Below are 23,850 nucleotides of genomic sequence, written 5' to 3'. Positions count from 1 at the left end.
CAAGTTTGAAATAAGGCATTCTACTCCTAGCTTGTCTTTATTTAACTCAATCTTCCGCAGCGCAAACAAATTGTGGAGAGATTTCATATTTCATTGGCCAGAGTTGCCAGGATCATGGACAGGCTCGGTTTAAAGACACTGAAAAACGAAGCAGAGGCTACCGAATTGAATAGCAGAAAAATTTAAATTTCCAAGGAGAAGACAATCACGAAACGAAAATAATCGAAAGAGAATCGAAGACGTTAAAAAATAACTGGTTTAAACACGAGTTAAAGGTGACTTTTCAGAAGCATGACACGCTAGAGGAAAATTGTTGGGGCAAACACTTGAGACTGGCGACATTACCTGAAGGTGTAAGAGAAGCCCATACGATTCTAGCGTATTGTCTCACTGATTTGCTGTTCTCAGAGGGGCCGTAAGGGGTTTTCCGTTAAATTTGATCTGCTATTTTTAATTGCCGTAAATTGTCGTCGTAAAAAAAGTTGAAAGCAGTGACCTGTGAACGATACGCTGGTATGCTAGTCGTGGTACGTGAAAAAAAGAAATTGTTTTCTGTCCTCCGTTACGACTGACGAGAGAATTTTAGTTTTTTTTAAATGGCAAACTTTTACAAGCTCTCCTTATGACCGCATAGCCCTCACACGTCAAAATGATTCTCAATAGTGTAAAAGCTCTCAAAAATCTGCTACACGAGTTGAACCAAGCTCTGAAATTAACCTGCACTCTTGCCTCACCACTCAAGTAGGAAATTTACGTGTTGTGGGTCACTTAAAGGAACAGTTTCCTACTTTGCTCCAATACTCGCGATTTTTGGCCAATACGGTCTATGAGAGATTCAAGAAGGTTGCACAGTGGGCGGCAAACTAGTTCACACACGAGTAGTCTCACTATCGGATAAACCACCTTGGTCCAGCCAGAAAATTGAATGAAAGTGGGCGGGAAATTATGTTAGACTGGGTAACAAGCAACGCTTAAGGGAAAGAACTGTGTGCCAGGCCGAACCACCAGGTTCAAAGCAGGTACCCTTTCAATCAATATGCATGCCACCTTTCTGAAACCAACGGAGACTAGGTAAAGTATAAAGGCTCTGGATTATACTGCTAACAATATGGAATGTCTTACTGAGACGCTTTCTGACTGAGGAAAAACAATTAGGTGAAATAGAATTAGAGTGGCAAACATCGGAACAAGGTAACGACGCCGTGGAAACAGATAGCCAGACAGATAAGGGCGGCACCGACTCCGATAGTGAACCTCTACTTGCTAGGGACGATTTCTCCACGCCGCAACAACTTGCAACTGTTGAATTTACATCAAAACTCTGTTAGGTAGACCCACAACGAATACATCAAATCTATATTCAGTTCTTTGATCTTCTTCTCACGAAACGGCGATATCGCGTGCAGAAAAACATTCAAATGGACGGTTTGAATGAAATACGGAAGAAATTTCACGATCTAAAGATTTTCAAAAATGTAAGATCTTTTTTTTCCATTATCATGTTATTTACCGTGAAGCTTGAAATAAGAGTATTGATTAGTATTGATTACCGTGATTCTTTTTTTTTTTATAATCATTAGTCGCGAAAAGTGCAAAGGACCCCCTTCACGGCTCCTCTTCCCACGTGTACCTGAAGTTGTTTAGAGCCGCTTATTTCAATTTTTAGCTCATTTTTTCTTGAAAATTCCAAACTGAGGGACAACACATTGGCGAAAATGAAAACTCAAAAATAACAACCAAACTAAACTCCGAAAGAAGAAAAAAAACCAAGCAAGATACGCGCCAAATGTCCACGATAGTTTCCAAAGTCAAGGTTAAAGTTCTTTGACGTGATTTGTTTATTTCTTAAATTACGCGCGCCACGCGTGAATAAAAAAGTCATCCAAAGGGGGTAGAGGAAAAGGAAATTGAAATTTGAAATTAAAAAAAGAAAGATATGTGTTAAACCTTCCCCCCTCGATCAGTGTTCCTTCAAAACTAGTCCTCTTGTTCTTGAAGAACTAATCGACTTCTCGCCTTCTATCTTTTCCTGTGGTAGTGGCTCTTCACCTCCGCCTTTGAAAAGCGTTTGCCTCTGGTTTTGCTGGAACTTGTTCCGTATCCCCATCTTCTCGAAATTCTAACGGAGGCAAATTTTGTAAGGGTCTTCTCAGACATTTTCTCTTGCCACTGCTCAAAGCAACTTCAACAGTAGCTCCTCCAACGAAACCGTCGTTTCCAAGATGCCCCTACGCAATCCTTCTAAGTTTTTACGTGCCACGATTTGATTTGACTTGTGGTGCTCCCTCAGATCCACCACATACTCACTTTTCCAACGGTTCCAAAATTGACCGAGCAATGTAGAAAAAAAACGCTGTCTCCGGGTGGGGAGTTCGACATCAGTTTCGTCTTCTTCAGCGGTTGCAACTTCATCAGGGATGGACTCTCCTCCCTGTCAACCGATGAGATGGCGTAAGAGGTTTCTCTGTATCGTCTGAAGATACATATGTGAGTGGTCTCGAGTTCAATACACATTCCACTTCCACTACGGCAGTCGAAAGCTCGTCATAAGTCAACTTCGCGTTCTTCAAGATTTTCTTGAAACAACGTTAAACGCAACGAGTCATGCGTTCGAAGAAACAGTCCCACCACGGCGCTAACTCCAGATTGAATCGCCATTTAATCTTATGATTCAAGAGGAAACCCTGAACTTCTGGCAACTCAAAGAGGGATGATAAGAACTTAGCGACAATCTAGAAGGTTTGGGCATTGCTGAGACAACCAGCTTTGGTATAGCAGGTAATTTAGTGTTAACAACTGGGTTGAAAACGTAAATTAGCCACCGTAAAGGGTAAAAAAGCTGACGTTTCGAGCGTTAGCCCTTCGTCAGAGCGATTAGAGGAATTGTGGGTTGCGTGTGGATTTATATGTAGAAAGTGGAGCTACGCCATTGGTGGGAATGTGGTGACGAGAAAACAGGAATAAATTAGTTGAATGAAAAGCGCTCGTTGATTCCGTGGGGATTAAGGGTGCCGATTTGGAATATAAATTTTTTTTCTATTGTTTTACGGCTTTCCGAACTGCCTAGATGTGAGGAAAGGCCGCAAACTGCCATATGCTGTTTAGAATGATAAGGAAGATTAAAGTGTCTAGCGACTGGTTTGGATGCGTCCTTGCCATTTCTTTCCACATCGCGAAGGTGTTCTCGGAATCGGTCACCCAGTCGTCTTCCTGTTTCGCCGATGTATAACTTATTGCAATAAGTGCAAGTTATGCAGTAAATAACATTGGCGGAGGCACACGTAAAGTGATCAATGATCTTAATGGATCTTTTGGGTCCCGATATTTTCTCTACAATATAAATGAAAGGACAAGTTTTGCATCGTGAGCGAGTGCATTTAAAAGTTCCTGTCGATCGATTTGTTGGGCACGGTGGTAGCCCGCTTGAACTACCACCGTGCCCAACAAATCGATCGACAGGCAGCACTACAAACGGCCGAGAAGGAGAACACTGACTGCATTCCAGTTACTCTTACATTTCACCCTCACAACCACGCAGTTAAATCTATCATTCTTAAAAATTTTAAATTACTCCAAAACGATTCAGAGACTGGCACTATCTTTTCGCAACCCCCACTTATTTCATTCAAACGTGACAAAAACATAGGCAACTTTTTAGTCAGGAGTTCATTTCAAACCTATGACCAATCTGGAACTTTTAAATGCGCTCGCTCACGATGCAAAACTTCACATGTGTCTCCGCCAATGTTATTTACTGCATAACTTGCACTTATTGCAATAAGTTATACATCGGCGAAACAGGAAGACGACTGGGTGAACGATTCCGAGAACACCTTCGCAATGTGGAAAGAAATGGCAAGGACGCATCCAAACCAGTCTCTAGACACTTTAATCTTCCTTATCATTCTAAACAGCATATGGCAGTTTGCGGCCTTTCCTTACATCTAGGCAGTTCGGAAAGCCGTAAAACACTAGAACAAAAATTTATATTCCAAATCGGCACCCTTAATCCCCACGGAATCAACGAGCGCTTTTCAATCAACTAATTTATTCCTGTTTTCTCGTCACCACATTCCCACCAATGGCGTAGCTCCACTTCTACATATAAATCCACACGCAACCCACAATTCCTCTAATCGCTCTGACGAAGGGCTAACGCTCGAAACGTCAGCTTTTTTACCCTTTACGGTGGCTAATTTACGTTTTCAACCCAGTTGTTAACACTAAATTACCTGCTATACTCTCCCACCGACGCAGCACCACAGTTTCTTTAGAAACTTACCCCTTGAAACAGCTTTGGTATACCTCGTCTGTAGATGAAACGTTTCAAGCTTCTAATGAATGTTTCCGCTCTCAGGTCTGGTAAAAATTCAAGATGAACGCTTCTGGTCCCAGAATGGATTAGAAGAAATGGGATCTCCATAGAATTTCTTTAGCTTAATCTTCTGCAAGTTATCTCTTCCAATTCCCAGACTTTCGGTGAACGAATTAGAATTAGAGAGAGGAACTGACTTGTCTATATTTCCGGCCCTTTCCAATTTAACTGCATGCGTTTAGAGTTTCGTCAATTTCCACTATCATTTAATAAATAGATTCTCTGAAGTTTCCAGTTTCCTTGATCTCTTTTGTCTTTTAAGCTAGAATTTCATCGTCCAGGGCTCCAAGGACATTGAGTTTTTCCGTAAGAGCAATCTGAAAAGTTTTCGATTGATTCGTCTAAGGGGGTTCATATTCATCGAGCAGGGCTTTTACCTTTTTCAGAGTCGTCGTAACGATCTTTTGTGTCCTCCACGGATTTTTCACTTCTTTTCCAGTTCTTCATCACTCAGTTTTCAGAGAGAGTGAATCTTCAGTGCGTTAATATTCCCGGGTCTCGGCATCAGGTAAGAAATTCAATAACGAAAAAGGAGGTTAGAGTCCAAACACCGTATAAACTTAGATATGCAGAATAACCAGAACATTCGGCTTAAATGAAAACTCCAAAAGCTTCTTGAAAATTCCAAACTGAGGGATAACAGACTGGCGTGAACGGAATACGATTTTAGCTCCCTGGGATAAAGATGTGAATTCTTTAAACCCTCTCATTATTCTTACTGCAAACAGTTTAATGTAGGTAAACTTTTCTAAAATTTCAAGCTGTCGATTGATATGAAATCTTTCAGTGGATTGTTATCAGCCCTACAAAGAATGCTCAAAATAGACTGTTTACAAGCAATAAGTCACAAATCAACAATCTTGCCTTAATGCTTGACATACTTCACTCATACATGTTAGTTGTATATACTTACCATAATAGAGTTGTCTTTCGAAAAATGTTTGGTATAAAAGTTGTTGTTCGCTGTTGATCCTTATAGCCCAAAAAGCTACTAAAAGCAATAAACTTCAGGTTTTGTGCACACAAGGCGCCCTCCAAGGTGGAAGAATAGAATAACTTGTTCACTAGGTACTTACTGATATATTCAAGTAATACCATACTAATATAAAGCTGATTACAAGATGTCTTTCATAACTGTACACTATTTATTTGTCCTTCACATTTCTTGGCAACAATAGTTACGACTGTTATGAAAACAAACAAACCAATGAATAGAAGGCAATGAAATAAGTGAAACTATAAACTTTACCATTTGATAGAAAAAAGATCACAATACTAAAAAAGGGAAACCACAGCCTTTTACATTTATGCCTTTTTATATTTTTGATCCAATAAAATTTCATCAGTTGTAAGATTTGCCTGCAATGTATCAAATTACCAATGTGGACTTCATTCGTCTCAGATGAAGCTGGTAAAAGATAGATATTAAAAATAGATGGCCAAAAGAGAAAGTGCACATTGTCAAACAATCACAATAAAGTGGCTATTAATGGTTCAATTTGACGTAATTAGGTGTAGTGACTGGTTTTTGATATTTAGAATGATAGTGGCAGGTAAAACACATTGAGGATTTTCTTATTCAACTGCAAGTTAATTCATTTCTAATTTCGGATTTATTACTCGACGTTTCGGGGTCATCGTGACTCCATTATCAAGAGACTAGTTTAAAAACATGCAAATAAGGAAAGGTACAAGAATAGCATAAATTAGAATGGACGGCTTAAACAAACACCTTGGCGCGGATGGAATCCGTTTGCACGTTCAATGTTGGCTTACGCATGCGAATATACAACATTTCATTAACAAGGCAATCAAATTTGCCGTTACATTTCGCGATGACGTTAAATTGCTCGATCAAGCGTTCAGGCATTTCACTATTGTGTTGGAGGTGGTAGTGTTTGTAGATAGAAGATGATTTCCTTGTGTGCCCTTCTACGCGATCGTGTAAATGACCACGAGTATAGCCCACATACCCTGCATCACACAGGTTACATTTAAATTCATAAACGATACATTGTTGGTTAACAATAGGGGGCTTAATTTCGTGTTGCTTAAGCTGTTGATCGAGCTTAGGGCTAACGAACACTGGTTGGACAGTCACGCTTAACTTCGAGCTTAGACTGTTCAGTTGTTGTTTAACATGATTAGCTGACGATTGGTCCTTGAAGGGTAACAATAATCTCACAATCTCCGATGGTACGTCTGGTGATGGACAGGGCTCTGCAGATGAAATCCTTCTCTCAACGAACCGCTTGATTGTGGTTTCAACCAGTGGCTTTGGGTATTTCAAGTTATGAAAAACCCTTCTAAGGCGGTCACATTCCTCGGAGAAGAAAGACCAGTTAGAAGATAATCGATAAGCGCGATCCACCATGGTGTTGACTAGGCTGCGCTTGTACTTAATGTCAACATGACTCTGGAAATGCAGAAGGAGACCCGTGTTGGTTCTTTTGGTGTAGACCTTGGTCTCAATCTTTGGTGCACGGTTAAGCAGTTCAGTTCCTAGAAAGGGAAGGGATCCTTCCCGTTCGAATTCCATGGTAAACTGGAGGGAGGGATGGGTAGAGTTAAGGGTGTCTAGAAACTGGCCAGCGGTCACCCTATCAGGCATTACGGTCAGGGTGTCATCGACGTACCTCCGGTAATAGCGCGGAAGTTGACCGTGTTGTTCGAGGTTTTCCTCAATCGAGCACATGAAGACGTTAGCCAGCAACGGTCCAAGGGGAGAACCCATAGCGACTCCATCTGTCTGCTCATATAAAGCACCGTCAAACTGGAAAAGCTGGTTTTTCGTAGCTGCTCGGAGGAGGTCGATTAGGTCCGCTTTAGAGATGTTCAAGCTGTGCGTCTCGTTGAACCAATCCTGGGCAAAGGCTTTTTCAGCTAAGATCTGTATTGTTTCCTCCAAGGGTACATTTGTAAACAATGAGGTGACGTCATAGGAAACTAAAATTTCGTCGTTCTTGATCTCGAAGCCTCGTACTTCATCAGCAAAGCGTCAAAAAAAAGTCATTTACACGATCGCGTAGAAGGGCACACAAGGAAATCATCTTCTATCTACAAACACTACCACCTCCAACACAATAGTGAAATGCCTGAACGCTTGATCGAGCAATTTAACGTCATCGCGAAATGTAACGGCAAATTTGATTGCCTTGTTAATGAAATGTTGTATATTCGCATGCGTAAGCCAACATTGAACGTGCAAACGGATTCCATCCGCGCCAAGGTGTTTGTTTAAGCCGTTCATTCTAATTTATGCTATTCTTGTACCTTTCCTTAATTGCATGTTTTTAAACTAGTCTCTTGATAATGGAGTCACGATGACCCCGAAACGTCGAGTAATAAATCTTTCCTGGTTTTTTCTATGCCTTTGCTTTAGCAAATCCCTGCTGATCAATTTCGGATTATACGTTCAAAATGAGTGAGATTAAATTCATTCACATTTGACATTTCATCATGGTATGTTTACACGGAAAAGTAATTGTAACTTTAGCTTCACAGATTATTTCCATCATTACTAACATTTAATGACTTTTTATTTAAAATAGAATATTTCAAGAACTTTCTTTCTTTCGATCTATTCAACATCATTTACTATTTCTGGAGCACAATTAAGCCTTTACAACCCAACATTCACATGCTTTTTCTCCAATTTGATCTCTGTCACGATGTTTGTGTGTACACAAATGAATTGTGTATGTATTTATGTGTTTAGATATGAAGTGTCTGTAATGTTTGCTGGATCTTGGATTAAAAGGCAGTTTGAGTGTTATTGAGTTATCTTCTTCATTTGCTTTTGTTCATTTCTTGATTCTCCATCCGGATAACCATACAATCTCTATACGCTTTGTAAGGTGCTGGCAAGGATAAGTTATTTAACAGTCTTCAGCTTCTTTAGTTGGTGACCATTTCCTTTAATTTTGTTCACTTAATGTGTGATTCAGGGGTTGATTTTGTAAGGAGAAATAACATGCTAGTCACTCTTAGGGTCATTTAGTGTTAACAACTGGGTTGAAAACGTAAATTAGCCACCGTAAAGGGTAAAAAAGCTGACGTTTCGAGCGTTAGCCCTTCGTCAGAGCGATTAGAGGAATTGTGGGTTGCGTGTGGATTTATATGTAGAAAGTGGAGCTACGCCATTGGTGGGAATGTGGTGACGAGAAAACAGGAATAAATTAGTTGAATGAAAAGCGCTCGTTGATTCCGTGGGGATTAAGGGTGCCGATTTGGAATATAAATTTTTGTTCTAGTGTTTTGCGGCTTTCCGAACTGCCTAGATGTAAGGAAAGGCCGCAAACTGCCATATGCTGTTTAGAATGATAAGGAAGATTAAAGTGTCTAGCGACTGGTTTGGATGCGTCCTTGTCATTTGAAAGCACTTGGTTTTAATAGACCTTAGCTTGTTATTTTGATGATTACAGCTTACTGACGTAGTTGTAATGTCAGTCCCTATAAAGGTGGGAATGTACCTTCCATTGACCTGTGCAGTCATAAACTATGAGATGGCTGAAAAAATGTGTTTGTGGTTGGCAGAACTAATGTAAGTACAGTTCCACCTAGAGACAAAAATTAATAATTTCCTGTGAATATTAATGTATGGAAGAAGTTATGGCAGTAGTTAACTCATTTTTGTTAGGATGCAGAGGGTGATGAATTGTGATCTACATTTTTCAGCTTTCAAACTATCAACTTTATATAATTTGTAACTGTTTACCATATTTATTCCTTTGTACCTCAAGCCCTCAAGAGTTGTAGAAGGCAAGTCTGTTGAGAATTGTGTGATTATATAATTTTGCAGTAGTGACCACATTGTAGCATATAATTTTTTTTGGATGACATTAAATAATCAGGCTAAGCAAGCTTTCAGTAGAGCATGGTTGTTCTTACAATTTTGCTCATACCCGAACTAACCATTGATATAAGAAATTGGTCACATGATAATTTATAATATTATGTGAGTTTTAACAGCAAGGATCTTCCTTTGATTGTATCTAGGACTGAAATTAAAGGATGCCTTCCTATAATTGAAATTCATGTTCCCCTGTTACGTTTGAGGCACACAGATAAAGAGGAATTTTTTTTTTTTTTTGTATAATTGGCATCCACATAATGCACAAGGCAAGAATATCAGTGCCTTGGCATTATAGGTTAAACTTTAAAATATAAGAGGTATGCAAACAATATCCTTCTTTTTATCCTCCTCTTGATATCTACACAATGAACATAGTCACTGTACTTATTAAATGAAGAAAGGAAAGCCTACCCTCTTACAGTGGATTAAGTTTCTTTATGCATAAGCAAAATTTAATGGCAGACCTAAGGCTGTGGTTCTCTACCAATTCTCCAGCTAGGTTAACATTTATAAATAAGTTGTAAAATCGTCTTGATTGCATCATTTTCAAGAAGGGTTGACTCAACTTTACCTGACTAACCTACACTGACTCAATAGAGCCTTGAAGTCTATGTGTTCTCCTTTTGAGATGTGCATCAAAGTTTTGTAGTAATGACAGGCTTACATTACATATTTATAGGAAATCTGCATGCGTACCCATTGTCAAAACAGGAGCTGGGATCCCTGGACTGTCCCAGGTGGGATCCCCAGTGGAATTCCAGCAATCCCACCTGAGATCCCAATTGGGAATTTGGAATGTCCCAGGTGGGATCCTGCCTTAATTTTAAGGCTGGATCCTGTAAATCCCACCTTTATTTCTGGGTGGGATCCCACTTGTGCTGGTGGGATCCCGTCATTCACATCTGAGATTCCAGATGGGATTGAAGGGATCCCGCCATAAACTGGGCTGCCCTTTTATCTGGGCGTATGTGTTTTTAACTTTAAAACCTGGATTGTGACTTCTTGGAATGACTTTACTGAATGGTGCACACTTACAGGCAGGTGCTTTAAAAGGTTTTTCTTAGCTTTTACATTTGCACACATTTCTTTTTCTAAGAATCTTCTTTATCCAACCTTTATCTGGCCTTTGCTTTTTTTTTTCCTTGTATCAGTTATCAACAGGCCTTTCTAATTTTTTTCTTAATTACATGAAATCAAGATCATAGAATTATGGTACATTCATTTTTTTCCCTGACCCTATTGACAGTTAGGGATTGGTATTGGCTATAAAAGTATAGTCAAATAGAAGTCTTGTGCATAGCATATACATCAAATTTATGTCATGAAATAGTGTCCTTCCTAAATCTAGCTTATCGGAATAGGAATGAGTTACCAAGCACAAGTATGAGCTTTTCACAACAATAGTTTCCAGGCTTAAAATAAGAATCACTTTCCTCATAAACATTTCCCTAAATCTGCTGGCCTGCTAAAATCCTCAGCCCTTGTCCTGACAGATCAACCTGATAAAAAGGAGGAAAAGCAAATTAATGACACAAAGAACCAAGCTTATTCCCACATACACCCTCCTGCATCCTGATAGCTAATACTGAACTTGGCATTTCAGACATGAAGTATATGCCAAATATTTTCCATTTTCCTGCATAATTATTTCATAATGTTGTTTAGAAGTTAATGAAAATGGTTGGGTTGAAACATATTTCAAAGATTTTCCAGCTTGTCACAGCATTAGTGGAAAAATGGAAGACAAACCTGTGCATTCAATGTATAACCTGAGTTTTAACAATCACCCATTACCCAAGCCTTATCAAATGACTTCAATGTTTGAATTTTATCATGGTGAACCGGTGAAAGTCTTTGTAAATGAATCCTTTTTTTAAGATCCATGAAATCTGCTGTTGTCTTTCTTGTTAACATGTTGCCACAACTCCATCTTCCAGGAAATTTATTTTCTTCAAACATGAGAGAATACAATACCAAATAAAGTATCTTTCTTCAAGACCTTAGAATTATCCTCTTCATCATGGAAAAAGGTTTCTAAGTGAACATGGCAAAGGAATTTTTTTACATCTAATTAACTGAAAATTTACTGTGAAAACCTACGTTAAAGTAGTCTATCATGAGAAAGTAAGAAATTCAAGACTCTCTACACAAGGGGGCCGGCAGAAAGTAACAATATTATCAACATCCTTGGTAGAAGGCAAGAATGGAAAGGGGCTTCACACTTTCCCTTCCATACAAACCCTGTAGGACTACTCTGGAACCTTAAGTCGCATTAAATTGCCTTAAGTCATCGAGAGTTGCCTAAAGTGACTATTGGTTACACAATGTTATAAGGCTCCACCCTATTAAATTGATCCCATTCACTTCACTCCCATCATAAGGATCAGAGGAGGAGGCATGGTGGCCAAATGGTTGGTGCACTGGACTCTGGATTAAGCAGTCCTGTTTTGGTCCCTGGTGGGGATCATTGCATTGTGTTCTTGGGGACGATATTTACTCTCAAAGTGTCTCATCTCTTCCAGATGTAAATATGGGTAGTGGTTGGTGGGGAATAACCCTGCAATGGACTGCAAGTCAATATGAGGTTGGTAATGGCTTCCTTATTATACATGTCAACCTCCTGTTTGAAGAGTCATGCACCTGCCTAGCCCCTATGATAGCATGAGTAACTCCTACTTGTAGACAATACTGATATATGAACTAATTATGACAATGTACTCTCTTCCTTTTTCTTAATCAGACAGCCATTTGTTTAAACCAAATTTCTAATTTGTATTTCATTTTGAGAAAGTTGATCAAAAGATTGCCGCTGTGTATCATCATCAGGAAATAATAAATATTAAAAATATGATTGATCTCAGGAAAAAAAAACAACAAATGACTGTGGTTGCAATAATTTATTTATTCTTATTTTGAGATGTTACTGAATCAAATCAAACCTACAGTTCCGATCATCAACATAAAACAAAATAGCAAGGTATTCTGGAGAAAGGCACAATTCTTGCTACTCACTCTTACATTGAGCAGTAAAAATAACATAGTACGAAGTCAATTGAGCTGAACTGAAGCATAAGTTTAGACACTTTACTTACCCAGAGTAAAAGAGTGACAAAAGTGGGCCATTTTTCCAGCATAAACCTACAAATCTGCACTAGCTTCTTCCACCATCGTATTCGACAAAATGTAAAAGTTTGAAATTTGTATCTCGATGAACCCACGAAAAGCATAAATCTTAATCTATCTTAAGATTTTGATAGTCTTTTCGTACATTTTATCTTCGTCAGTTTGATGATGCACATACATGTATGAGCCCCTTCAATGATCTTTGCCGAGAGGACCTTTTTGTTACAAACATGGCTGCCAGGCCAATAATGGATTAGAATATTTCGTGTTGGCTAAATGATGTAGAAGGATATTTCGTGTGTACATAAACCACGAGGTTTGTCTATTCGAGTAATGCTTAATTGAATTCAGTTTCGTGTGTGATTGTACGATTATTTTCCTCAATTCGTTTGGCCTTCTTGTGTTTCTTCGAGTTATCAAAGACGATAAACATGGAAACAAGTTAGCACAAAAGTTACTGGGAGAATCAACATGGCGGAGACAAATGAACCTGTAATCAGTTTGTAGTTTTTCTCTGTGACTCATCAATTAGGTAACAACGAATGCTTTTAAACCTTGTATACTGCCATATCAGCTCAAAAGTAAAATTTATTTCATTTTTATTTGGTTAAACGCTGCGGAGTGGAAACAAGTGAATGCTTGGAAGGTCCTGGTGATCCGACAAACGGTAATATAGTAAAAAGATCTTCTAAAAAGATTTGATTCTCTATTATGGGACGTCAATATTTTTCTGCAGCCAGGAAAAGTAGTTGTTGAGACTGGAAAGGAAGGTTTCTTACGAAGGACCTTAGCATATGGTTTTCTATATGTTATTGAGGTGTTTTGTCTTACTGAGGCAGGAGAACATCAAATTGGTTGGGTCCCTAAAAAGGACCAGTTGAAAAGGCATGCGATTTGCTAAACTTCCATGCCAAAATTGACAGTATAAGTGCCAAAAAATGGGAGACAAGTTGAGTATTTTCATAATTAGTGAAGCTTTATGAAATAATTAATACGTGTAAATAATCTTAAGTGAGTTTAGTCGATAATTATGTGGAAAATTTATTGTCAGTAGGTGAGTTTTATGTAAATCATGGCTCTTTTCTTAAATTTAAAATTTATCTCGCCATGTGCCTCTTTTTTATAGGTTTGTTTAATATTGGTTTATGTTTTGATATTATTGCACTAGACATATAACCCATGTTTTTTCTTGGTTATTCACTAGCTTTGACTATTTATACATATATGTAATGAAACAGTAACTATTGTGGTAATTCTGTCTAAGCATTTTTAGTTAAAATGGTTTGAAATCTGGATATTTTAGACAATGGTGACTTGTGTGGATACTAAAGTTACCAAAATGATTATTCCATTTGTTACACCCATTTTGAAATCACTGGTGGTCCCTGTTATCTGATTGGCTCTAATTGATGGAATTTATTCATGAATCGCATTAATTTTTTGTTTAAATCACATCTTTTTCCCAGCCAATGAGGAGGTTAAAAACAAAAAACAACCAATCAGATTTCAAGGCTTGTTTAAAGTAACCAATCAAATTGCAGGAAAATGGAGGAGTACCATGCCAAATTTTGCGATTTTTGTTTCCAAAACTCTTACTTTCCCCCCCCCCCAAAAAAAAAAAATGGATGAATTTAATTTCAGACTGGCTCAGTACTGCATAAATAAATATTTGAACTGACCAAGTACTGTATTTGGGTGATTTCAAAATGAATGTAAGAAAGTAGTGTGTCAGCCCGAATTGCACCCCACTCAGTTTAATTACCATTATTTATTGCATGGGATTCTGTAGACATTTTTAAAGTTTATGGAGAGACTGTTGCTAACTTAGGTTTTAACACTTGAGTGGAATACAATCCCTGTCAATTTTTCTTAGGTCTCCCAAAGTAGCCCAAAAATTAATGATGTAATTTCCCAGAGTAGGCCTCCCTGTGTTTCAATTCCTAACCTAGAAAAACCCACTGCATTGATTTAGACGGTTGAGGACAATCTCAAGGTCAGCTTTGGCTAACCTTAAACTAAGGAATTTTATTTGTAAATGTGCTCTTTCCATGCTTTTCTAAGGATGAATTTGGCCAAGGGTTTAGATGGTAGTGTTACTTAAACCCAGCAAGAGACTAATCGTTGTTGTTTATTAATCAGCACACCTGTAATAAGTATCTAAAAGTTATTTCATAGCATTACATGTAAATATGTACATTTTTTGATACAAAATAATCTTAACTCTCTATCAAGGAAAGTATTAATTATAGGCAATATATGTTTAGGGTGAAAGGGGCATTTTTGATAAAGAATAACGTTATTTCAATTGGCTAATTAATGCCTGGCACTTTTCACTTTGCACTGCAACAATTCTTAATACAAACAGCTGTGTACTGAAGTCTTTTTAGCACATAGTTTCTTTCCTTTGTGAGTGAATCTATGTAGTTTTTTTTTTAATCTCTTGGAAACTAGAAATGAATTTACTAGGTCTAAATAGAAAGAGCCTCATATTGCTAACTTAATTAAAGCATCCAAGGATTACTGTGAAAAGCCCACTTGTTTTTGATTGACAAGAAATGTTTTGCTTTAACTTAAACTCAAAACTGATTAATGACACTCATCTAAAAGTTTATTATGTTATTTCAAGCGATTAATTAGGTCTTTATTCTGTTTACAAGACACACCTACAGTCATAACCGAAATATGCATATATGTAAAATATGGAGACCAAATCCACAAGTGCACTATTCTTTGGATAGAAAAAGTTCTGAGTGTGTAGCCTTCTCTCACTCTGTATCTTTCTTGTTCGGAAGCAAGATTAAACATCGAATTTTCAATATTTGGACGGTCGTAAGTTCTCAACAGGCTTGATTTTCTTGATGTCAGTTAGGCTGACCCAGAATGGTTTTTTCAATTTTAAAGACTTTCTAATGCAAGACAAAATGAAAAAATAAAATGAAAATGAAACTATTAATCTCTGAAAAGGTGCTATTATTTTCTTTTTGAGCTGATTAAATTTGCAATCTGGGTGTTTAGTTAAAGCGCTACTTCAAATTCCAGTCTAGCTGCATTTTTAACGTCGCCTTCTACCTCCACCGTCTCAGCGTCGTCGTCATCCTCATCAATCCCCATGTTTTGAATTCCGCTCTCAGCTTCATTTGTGTGTATCTGCTGGTTGGCTGGTTTTTCATTGAGTGAGATGTCGGCTTCTTTTTTTGAGTTTGAGTTTTCTGGCGGCTGAAATGATGTATCCCCGGAAGATTTCACCGCTTCCAAGACACCATTGGTGTTGGTAATATTATCTGTCGTGTCTGTGCTTCCAAGTTTTTCACTTGTGTCCATTACTGAGGGACGTCTTATAAGAGCGGGTCTCCAGCACAGCAAAGACAGATAAACAGGCATAATGCACAAGCCATGAAGAAGCCCGAGCATGACGATGCCAAAGAACATTCTGAAGAAAATTCGGAATATCTCGGATGCAGCAAATGCAAGTACAACCATACCAAGGAACGTACTGACTCCTAAAACATATCAAGAAGAAAAGATCAGCAGATGCTGCGACGTACATAACACTAAAACCTTAAGTGATGGAAGTTACTAAAAGCAGAAATTAATCTCACTTAAAGTGGTTCCTTAAATTTTTTTTGAATTTTTTAATCAACCGCGGTACATCCGAGAAATTTTGATTTTATCAACTGAGTTGATAGAGACCATTAGACACTCTAAAGAGGTTACAGAGCTGATGTTTTGAGCGTTAGCCTTTCGTTGAAAAAGATTGGCTCCAAACATCAGCTCCATAATTTATTTTTGGTGGCCAATTTTCATTATCAACTCAATAGATCCAAATTTTCTTCTGATACCTCCGACTGAAACAGGGCCACAGACTTTTAAACTTGTTATACACTCTAGAAACACAAGAATGTCAATATGTTTGTAAATGCTTACTTTTCTCGGCCATGTTTTACAACAATTAATTTAGCTTCTGACGTACCTCCCATGAAAACACTTGCACCCAACGTGCTCAGAGCATCCACAACTCGCTCATCGGCTGTGACTTTGCTTGACGTAATGTAAGCATGGGCAATGTGGGCACTGTAGTCAACTGCAAATCCGATGGCCATTACTAGGTTAATCATGGAAACGGAGTTCAGAGACACATCCCAGATTACCATCAAACCAAATAACTCGCAAACCAGCGCTGCGAAGTTAAGCACCACCACGAACGTCACAGTAAAATCCATCAAAAAGGGGCTTGTGACAATTACCACCGTTAAGCCTGCGATTATCAGGTTTCTCAGGGTCTCGCGTGACGTAATTGCGTATTGTTCAAAGAATATAAAGGATCGAGTGATTGGAAAGGCATTCAGTTGGGACTTCTTTGATATGTCTTCACGGAGTGTGAGCATAGCGTTTTTCTGGAAAGTGGAGCTACCCGAATCCTTCATATAGCCTATTACGCGAGAAGCTTCTATTTTGGTCTCATCCTCGGATAACTTCACGTCCTGTGTGAAATACGAGAACTCGGGAATACGAAGGAATGTTTTCAATTCTCGTAGAAAACCTGGGCCAGTAATGTTTCTCTTCGACTTCTTAGCATACTGGGCAAATGCATCCATCCAGGATAGTGATTGGTTCTTGTAATATTCATTTTCCTTGAATATCTTCGTTAATTCTTTAATGTCGCTCTGCGTGGACCTCAATTGGTAATCAACCTCACCAGTCTGCACGATACTCACTCCAATGGACAACTCAAAGTACTTTTCTTGAGCTGTCAGAAACTGCCTCAAGTAGGAATCATCTCTGGCCAATAGACGTCTATCAAATGACTCATCCACCTGAGTGACTCCGTATATCCCAGCACCAAGCAGTGACAGAGAGAAGAGTATAACCAGAACTTTTGTAACTGGAAGGGTCAATAATGTGCCCCAGTATTTCATAACTTTATTTGAAGTTTGGGGGAGAGGCTCATCCCATGCTGGTTTACCCTCTTTTGGCCGTGGTGCCAGGCAGAATGGGAGGAAATCTCGGCGGCCAGATTTAATTCGCCTTACGTCGTATGTCATTAGGGCCACAAAGAATGTGACAACCATCAGGAAGGAGAACGTCACTGTCAAGGCAGCATAAACACAGAAATACCTGAGAAAAGAAAGTAACTAAGTTTTAATATAGACGATTTCACTGAAATACTCTAAAACATTTGACGAAATTTTTGAACTTGGAAGCCAATTAAGTGATATTTCACGCCACCATTTATGCTTACAGCTCAGTCATACAAGGGAAAAAAGGATATCCCAAGAAACTGTAACCATTTTTATCAGATAATCAATTCACTGGCTCCTGTCACAGCTCAACATCTCACTTCAATAGTTTGCAGTTGAGGTTTTAAAAGAAATTAATAGAGGTCACTTGATAAATCCGGATCCTTTAAACAATTACACCATTGCTTAAAACCTGATGTTATTGTCTTCATCTTCCCAAGGTGGAGAAGCACTGGCTATCAATTGAAGTATCTTACCTGATGGCGGGAAATGAGGTAGACGTGCTGACCGCAAACGCAACCAAATCAGTCATAGTTGTCATAGTAACTGTTGCACCAGAATGCTTCATAACCGCTTTGATCTTTCCGGTCGTCGACAGGTCACGTGGCTGCCGATCAAGCTCGTCGACCATGATGAACATGTCATCGATGCCGATTCCAAGAACCAAGAAAGGTAGCACCCCCACCAAACTAACAAAAGGTACACGGAGCCACATACCAAGGCCGAGCCCAGACAAAATCCCAAGGGCAACTGCGAAGACCCCTCCATTAGCAAGTAAAGCATGACCAGTCAACGGATTAAGGTACTTGCCCAGCATGAAGCAAGCAAAAGAGATCATGCAGGTGAATGTGATTGACACCAGTTTAACATCAGACCCGGTACTTGCACTTATAGCATCATCCAGGCTCCTTTCACTTGAATAATGGACATCGAAGCACGAAAGTTTGTCCACTAGCGAGCCTAGTTTGTCAATGAAGGCCTTCTCCCACTTGAGAATCTTGTCACTCTCATCATCGTCCCTCGGATCACGAAGGAGATAAATCATTTGCAAAGCTTTGGCGTCGGTTATGCTTCCATGTTTTCGAGTGGCCTTGCCAAACATTCGGTTGAAATTCAACCAGAATGGGCGTCCATTACGCATGAGTAAACTTGTGTCGTTGTAGGATTTGCTCAGTTCCCGTTGGACATCATGTAAGTCCTTTCCGTTCAAGTTGCTTTCATTGAACTGCAAAAATTCTAGTGGATTAATCATCGCACATCCGTTTGTTGACCTGGATTTGTTTCCCGACAACGTGACACAGAGTTCTGAAAACGATTTCAGCTCCATGACTGCATCGTGAGCTCTGAGGGCCTGTTTCAAACACATCGGGGAAAGAGGATTAGGATTACTGGGAGAGGCCACCAGTAGGATGATTTCCTCTCGAAAGTCGACTCGGAAGTATTTCTCGGCAGTCTCCAAGTCATCTATTGCCTTGCTGTTTTGAGGGATGAACAATTTTACGGTTCTGTTTTCTGAATTGAACCAAACAAAGCCCACAGAACAGACGCTGATAAGTATGAGACACAACTGGATTGTTATCAGCGGATGTTTGGCAATCCCTGTGCCATACCAGCCAAAGAAGCGTTCCAAAAAACGCAAGTACCATTTGCAGAGTGAGGACCACAGATGACATGGAAGAAACCGGCGTGGATAGCAGGGTCTAGAAAAAAACACATCGAAAAGCGAATTTTGATATGGGTTTTTGAAGCATTTAGTGGAGGAGAGTTGTCTACTAGTCCCAAAATATTTGAAACATTTCCTCAAACGCTCTTCCCCTTCGACCTGAAGATTTCAGCAGGGCTGATTGTGCAGGGCGCATCAAACATGGCAAGACATGATCTAGCCAACGGCTCTTTCATCGTTTTTTTTGCTATTTTTAAAATTTATTTTTCTGGCATTAAACAATACCACTGTATTACAGATGACAAAGGATGACAAAGAAAAGGAATAAATCCAAGGAATACCTTGAACTTGCCACAGAAAGAAATGGAAACACAAATAGCATATAATGCACACAGCTCGCTACATAGTTTTTGCGACACATGTAAATCTTGTTTATGGCATAGCCATGAGCCAGCCACCCTTTGGGTCTGATCAGCGGTTGACAGCAATTTATCAATCGATGTACTATTTGATGCTTTAACTCAAAGTTTTAGTCGCAGAAGTGCCTCGAGTTCACCATACGACCCAAAATGAGAGGCAAAACCTTAGATGGGATAAGTATCTAAAGAAACTGTGGTGCTGTCTTGGTGTTGTTATAACTATCATACTTCATCATTACGTAAACCTTGACCGAAAAGACGAGAATTGTTTCCGAGCGAAATTAAGAATTACTATTCGATCAGTTCCCTATCGAACTCTGAATCCTCTGACTACCAGAATTTTACCGAACAAATACCTAAAATCATCGAAGTCTTCTTCAACGTTCGCCCTCTCATCGAATCCTTTGCTTACATTATTTTCTTCGCTTTGTGTCATCTTTTTTTCGGTTCTTCTGTAACTCCGAATATTTTGTTGCTGCACATCGCGTTCATCGAGATATTCCCACTTCCTTCTCGAATAAAAGCTTTCTCTGGAACATTTTTAATTAGTAAAAGCAAAACAGGTAGTTGTCCCGTCCTATTTCCTTTGTCAAAACAAACAAGCAGATAAAAGTGACAGATGAACCAGGATTTAACATCGAAGGTGTCAACTTCCTTATATTCACGAGCGAAGCTAACACGTTTCTGAATCGCGTAACGTAAACAAACTCACCGCTTGGTAGTTTTTGTTTTAATCAAATAATAGCAGAACTATTCGTTCTCGAAACTTTCATTCCATCCTGAATTTATTATCACTGACACCTAAAGGGAAGAAGGCCACGTCGCACAATCGTTCGAGTCACGTTTACCTCGAGTATTAGAATTTAAGGGGGGCGGGGTAAGTTTCTAAAGAAACTGTAGTGCTGCGTCGATGAGAGTAACGAGGTAATTTTGGTTTTATGGACTGAGTTGATGATGTAAATTGGCCACCGTAAAGAGTTTCAAAGCCGACGTTTCGAGCGTTAGCCCTTCGTGAGAGCGAATCATTCGCTCTGACGAAGGGCTAACGCTCGAAACAAATACCTAAATTCATCGAAGTCTTCTTCAACGTTCGCCCTCTCATCGAATCCTTTGCTTAAATTATTTTCTTTGCTTTGTGTCATCCTTTTTTCGGTTTTTCTGTAACTCCGAATATTTTGTTGCTGCACATCGCGTTCATCGAGATATTCCCTCTTCCTTCTCGAATAAAAGCTTTCTCTGGAACATTTTTTAATTAGTGACAGCAAAACAGAAAGTTGTGTAGTTTGAAACATCACGTACGCGCACGTCCTATTTCCTTTGTCAAAATAAACAAGCAGATAAAAGTGACAGATGAACCAGGATTTAACATCGAAGGTGTCCACTTCCTTATATTCACGAGTGAAGCTAACACGTTTCTGAATCGCAACGTAAACAAACTCACCGCTTGGTAGTTTTTGTTTTAATCAAATAACAGCAGAACTATTCGTTCTCGAAACTTTCATTCCATCCTGAATTTATTATCACTGACACCTGAAGAGAAGAACGTCACGTTGCGCCATCGTTCGAGTCACGTTTACCTCGAGTATTAGAATTTAAGGAGGGCAGGGGTAAGTTTCTAAAGAAACTGTAGTGCTGCGTCGATGAGAGTAACGAGGTAATTTTGGTTTTATGGACTGAGTTGATAATGTAAATTGGCCACCGTAAAGAGTTTCAAAGCCGACGTTTCGAGCGTTAGCCCTTCGTGAGAGCGAATCATTCGCTCTGACGAAGGGCTAACGCTCGAAACGTCGGCTTTGAAACTGTATTATATTTTTAAGTTTGCAAGCATAATTGTTTTAATCCGTTTTTGATTGTGGGAACTTGAAGCGATCCAAATCATGATCACGATCATGATTAAGGTATGTAAGATGCAGCTGATGGACGTAGGTTGCAGTTATCCGAATATTCTTAGACAAACGATTTGTACAAGAAATAAAGGCCTTTTTTTCTGATGCTTTGTTGTTATTTTCCTGTTCAATCGAAAACGGCGAACTTACACGTTTTCTAATATTTCACACGTACAAAAATGTATTTTCTCCCTCACGATGACATATCTTCGTTGATGCTAGTTGCTTGCAACTGTCACGCTATCGGCTAGTCTCTGATTGGATGATGGATAGGAACAATCCAATCAGAAGGAAGGACACGGAAAGTAGTAATCGCTTTTCCGACATATGTGTTCGGTTTCTTTACATGCAAGAACCAAACGAGCAAACCGAAATGAGTATGGTAGGCAATTGCCGAGCAATATTTCGAAGTTAAGGGAAATATGCTGTAGAGGACATTTCCACATTGGCAATAATTCGTGGGAGGAATTCCTTTTTATTTAACGATTATTCGCCGCAAGGAAAACGTATACTGCCGACTTGTTATTTGTTTTCTTTGAGTTTCTGCCTCAGAGACTTCAAACATCGCGTGGTGGCTATTTTTATGTCACCTTGTGCAGGGCAATAACGGCAAGAAATAAAGTAATCCTCGCACAAACATTCACTACCTTCGAAAATCCAATATTCCATGGAGAAAAACGGGTGCTCTGTAGGAAACTTTATCATTTACCAACAACATAATCATCGATAATATTAATCAAACTAAAGTTAAAAAACTCTACCCACCTTGATTGGTCTGATTTCTTAACTTGTTCGAGTTCTGATTTGAATTTGCCCATGATGGAGCGAAAGTGACTTCAACACTAGTGCTAATCTTGCTAAAAACTAACTGATGAGTCCGACTCCTCTGGTTTGTATGCTTTCGGTGCACGTGCCAAATGACAATGTTGCGCTTCAGCGCTCGACAAAGTAATTATTTTTAGCTCACACCGGAAGTTTTAAAGTCCATTATCCGCTCCCCATGACATGGACATGGTGATTCCGAGTGGAATCTCCACCTTAAAATATACGGAAGGTCATTATTTTTTTACTTTTGTCATGCGGCTTTTCAACTAACCTTTTCACAGCACTGTGGTGATTGGAAATTACGTAATTTTATGTAGTTAGCAGTCTAGTATAAATATATCTGTAAAGTTGTCCACGTTATCTAGGTTAGGTTAAGTTTAGCAAGTGAGTAGTTGTGTATCTAGTGATTTAAGTTTTTTCCACGTTCTTTTTAAGCGTTTATCTGCGCTCCATTCAAACACAAGAAGCACCAAACGTGATTTAAAGGAAAGAAACCTTTATCTGCTTTCGCACCACGTTTTTACAAAATAAAAATAAATTTAGAAAGTGATAGATGCATTTTGTTTACAAGGAAAGAACGGAAGTTCTGCATCGAAGTCGAGTAGTACGTGACATTTCCTTTAGAAATCATTGGAAATTATGTGTCATTGTTTGGTGTGAACGCTTCTTTCCATCTTTTCACTCTTTTTAGTAGACTTTAATGAGTTGCAAGTCTTTTCCTTTCGTAACGCGGGAGCCAAGTTAAGCGCAGCTGTGAAATGTTTCCCGGCGCTCGAATTGTTCAACCAAATAATTCGTGTGACTCAGACACCCAAAATTAACCTATTTCCTGAGACGTGTGAATGATTTTTTGCCCTTAATCCCGAATTTAAAGTATCATAACTTGCATATCATTCTCAGAGAAAATCACGTTCGCCGCGCTTTGGGCGGCGTGAACCAGAGTTAGAGATTTCGTGGACTTTACCGATTTTCTTTAAAGACAAGTTTGTTACTCTATGCATATTGTTAGCTTCTTTTGAAAGTCAGAAGAGTCTCAGTATTCATGGATCATTAAGAACGCAAATGAATAAATTGAATTCGCAGTGTTATCCCTGGCTTTTATGAGCCCGTTAACACATTACAGAAAGAGAAAGCGATGACCATGCTGCTTCTTTCTTAGGGATCAAGCTCGCCGATTGAATTGCTTGCGGGCAATATATCACGAGGATGAACCGTTTATTCGTGCAGCAAAAATCAAGCAAGAGGCACAAACCAAATTTTCACTTTATTAAGAGATCGATTCATCGGTTGATTAACTTGACCGTGGATAACAAACCTTTCTTGCATAGTCCACAGACTAGACAATGAATGGTGTTTAGGGAGTACATATCCAAGAAATAAAATATGGTCGTTACCATACGCTGTGAACAGTCAATTTTTCCCCTGAAGCAAACATGAAAAGCATACGACGTTTGTGATTACCCGCCTCCAGCACAAAAATGTGATTTGATTCGATTCCCTTCAACTTCCCTTTCAAATTAAGTTGTTTTGCAAGTTAACGAAGAGTATCATTCGGGATTAAAATATTTCGCACAGTAAATTTCCTTACAGCTATCGCATTGTGTTTGGAAATAATAACAAACAATAGAGCGGACTTGTCAAGAAATACTGAAGAGAGGCACGTACTTCTCACTTACCTTTCTTGAG

The 23,850-nt window shown here is 39.0% G+C and overlaps 2 protein-coding genes and 1 long non-coding RNA gene across 7 annotated transcripts; all 3 read right to left on the bottom strand.

Moving 5' to 3' along the window:
- Window positions 1–6,095: 6,095 nt before the first annotated feature.
- Window positions 6,096–7,248, bottom strand: LOC149050072 (uncharacterized). The gene has a single exon (XM_089196813.1). It carries the CDS (start codon window positions 7,107–7,109, stop codon window positions 6,096–6,098), a length of 1,014 nt encoding a protein of 337 aa, XP_089052939.1. The 5' UTR covers window positions 7,110–7,248.
- Window positions 7,249–8,742: 1,494 nt separating this feature from the next.
- Window positions 8,743–12,862, bottom strand: LOC149050071 (uncharacterized). 2 transcript variants are annotated; one of them, XR_016183770.1, is made up of 3 exons: window positions 12,323–12,862; window positions 11,205–11,264; window positions 8,743–10,729 (listed from the first exon to the last, which is right to left on the bottom strand). It is a non-coding gene; the product is annotated as an uncharacterized LOC149050071 (long non-coding RNA). The 2 variants fall into 2 exon arrangements; XR_016183769.1 differs by lacking the exon at window positions 11,205–11,264.
- A 1,601-nt stretch (window positions 12,863–14,463) lies between these two features.
- Window positions 14,464–22,950, bottom strand: LOC149050070 (patched domain-containing protein 3-like). 4 transcript variants are annotated; one of them, XM_089196810.1, is made up of 4 exons: window positions 22,105–22,950; window positions 17,848–19,071; window positions 16,324–17,468; window positions 14,464–15,853 (listed from the first exon to the last, which is right to left on the bottom strand). In XM_089196810.1, exons 1-4 carry the CDS (start codon window positions 22,155–22,157, stop codon window positions 15,369–15,371), a joined length of 2,907 nt encoding a protein of 968 aa, XP_089052936.1. In that variant the 5' UTR covers window positions 22,158–22,950; the 3' UTR covers window positions 14,464–15,368. The 4 variants fall into 4 exon arrangements, with proteins under 4 accessions (XP_089052936.1, XP_089052938.1, XP_089052935.1 ...); XM_089196812.1 differs by lacking the exon at window positions 22,105–22,950 and adding an exon at window positions 20,516–21,543; XM_089196809.1 differs by lacking the exon at window positions 22,105–22,950 and adding an exon at window positions 19,810–20,455.
- Between the last annotated feature and the right edge of the window lie 900 nt (window positions 22,951–23,850).

The sequence above is a fragment of the Pocillopora damicornis genome, chromosome 2 (genome assembly GCF_964200805.1).
Source record: "Pocillopora damicornis chromosome 2, jaPocDami1.2, whole genome shotgun sequence".
Classification (NCBI taxonomy): Eukaryota; Metazoa; Cnidaria; class Anthozoa; order Scleractinia; family Pocilloporidae; genus Pocillopora; species Pocillopora damicornis.
The sequence above is the reverse complement of the archived record's forward strand: the minus strand, read 5'-3'. Positions and strand labels throughout refer to the sequence as shown.

Bases quoted from the DNA above. Each gene is read 5' to 3' on its own strand.
- LOC149050072 (XM_089196813.1), bottom strand. From the start codon at position 7,109: ATGGGTTCTCCCCTTGGACCGTTGCTGGCTAACGTCTTCATGTGCTCG.
- LOC149050070 (XM_089196812.1), bottom strand. From the start codon at position 20,745: ATGTTTCAAACTACACAACTTTCTGTTTTGCTGTCACTAATTAAAAAA. The intron at 19,072-20,515 runs GTATTTGTTTCG...GTTTTTTTCTAG, and splicing joins GAAGACTTCGATGAATTTAG to ACCCTGCTATCCACGCCGGT. The intron at 15,854-16,323 runs GTACGTCAGAAG...GATATGTTTTAG, and splicing joins TGCAAGTGTTTTCATGGGAG to GAGTCAGTACGTTCCTTGGT.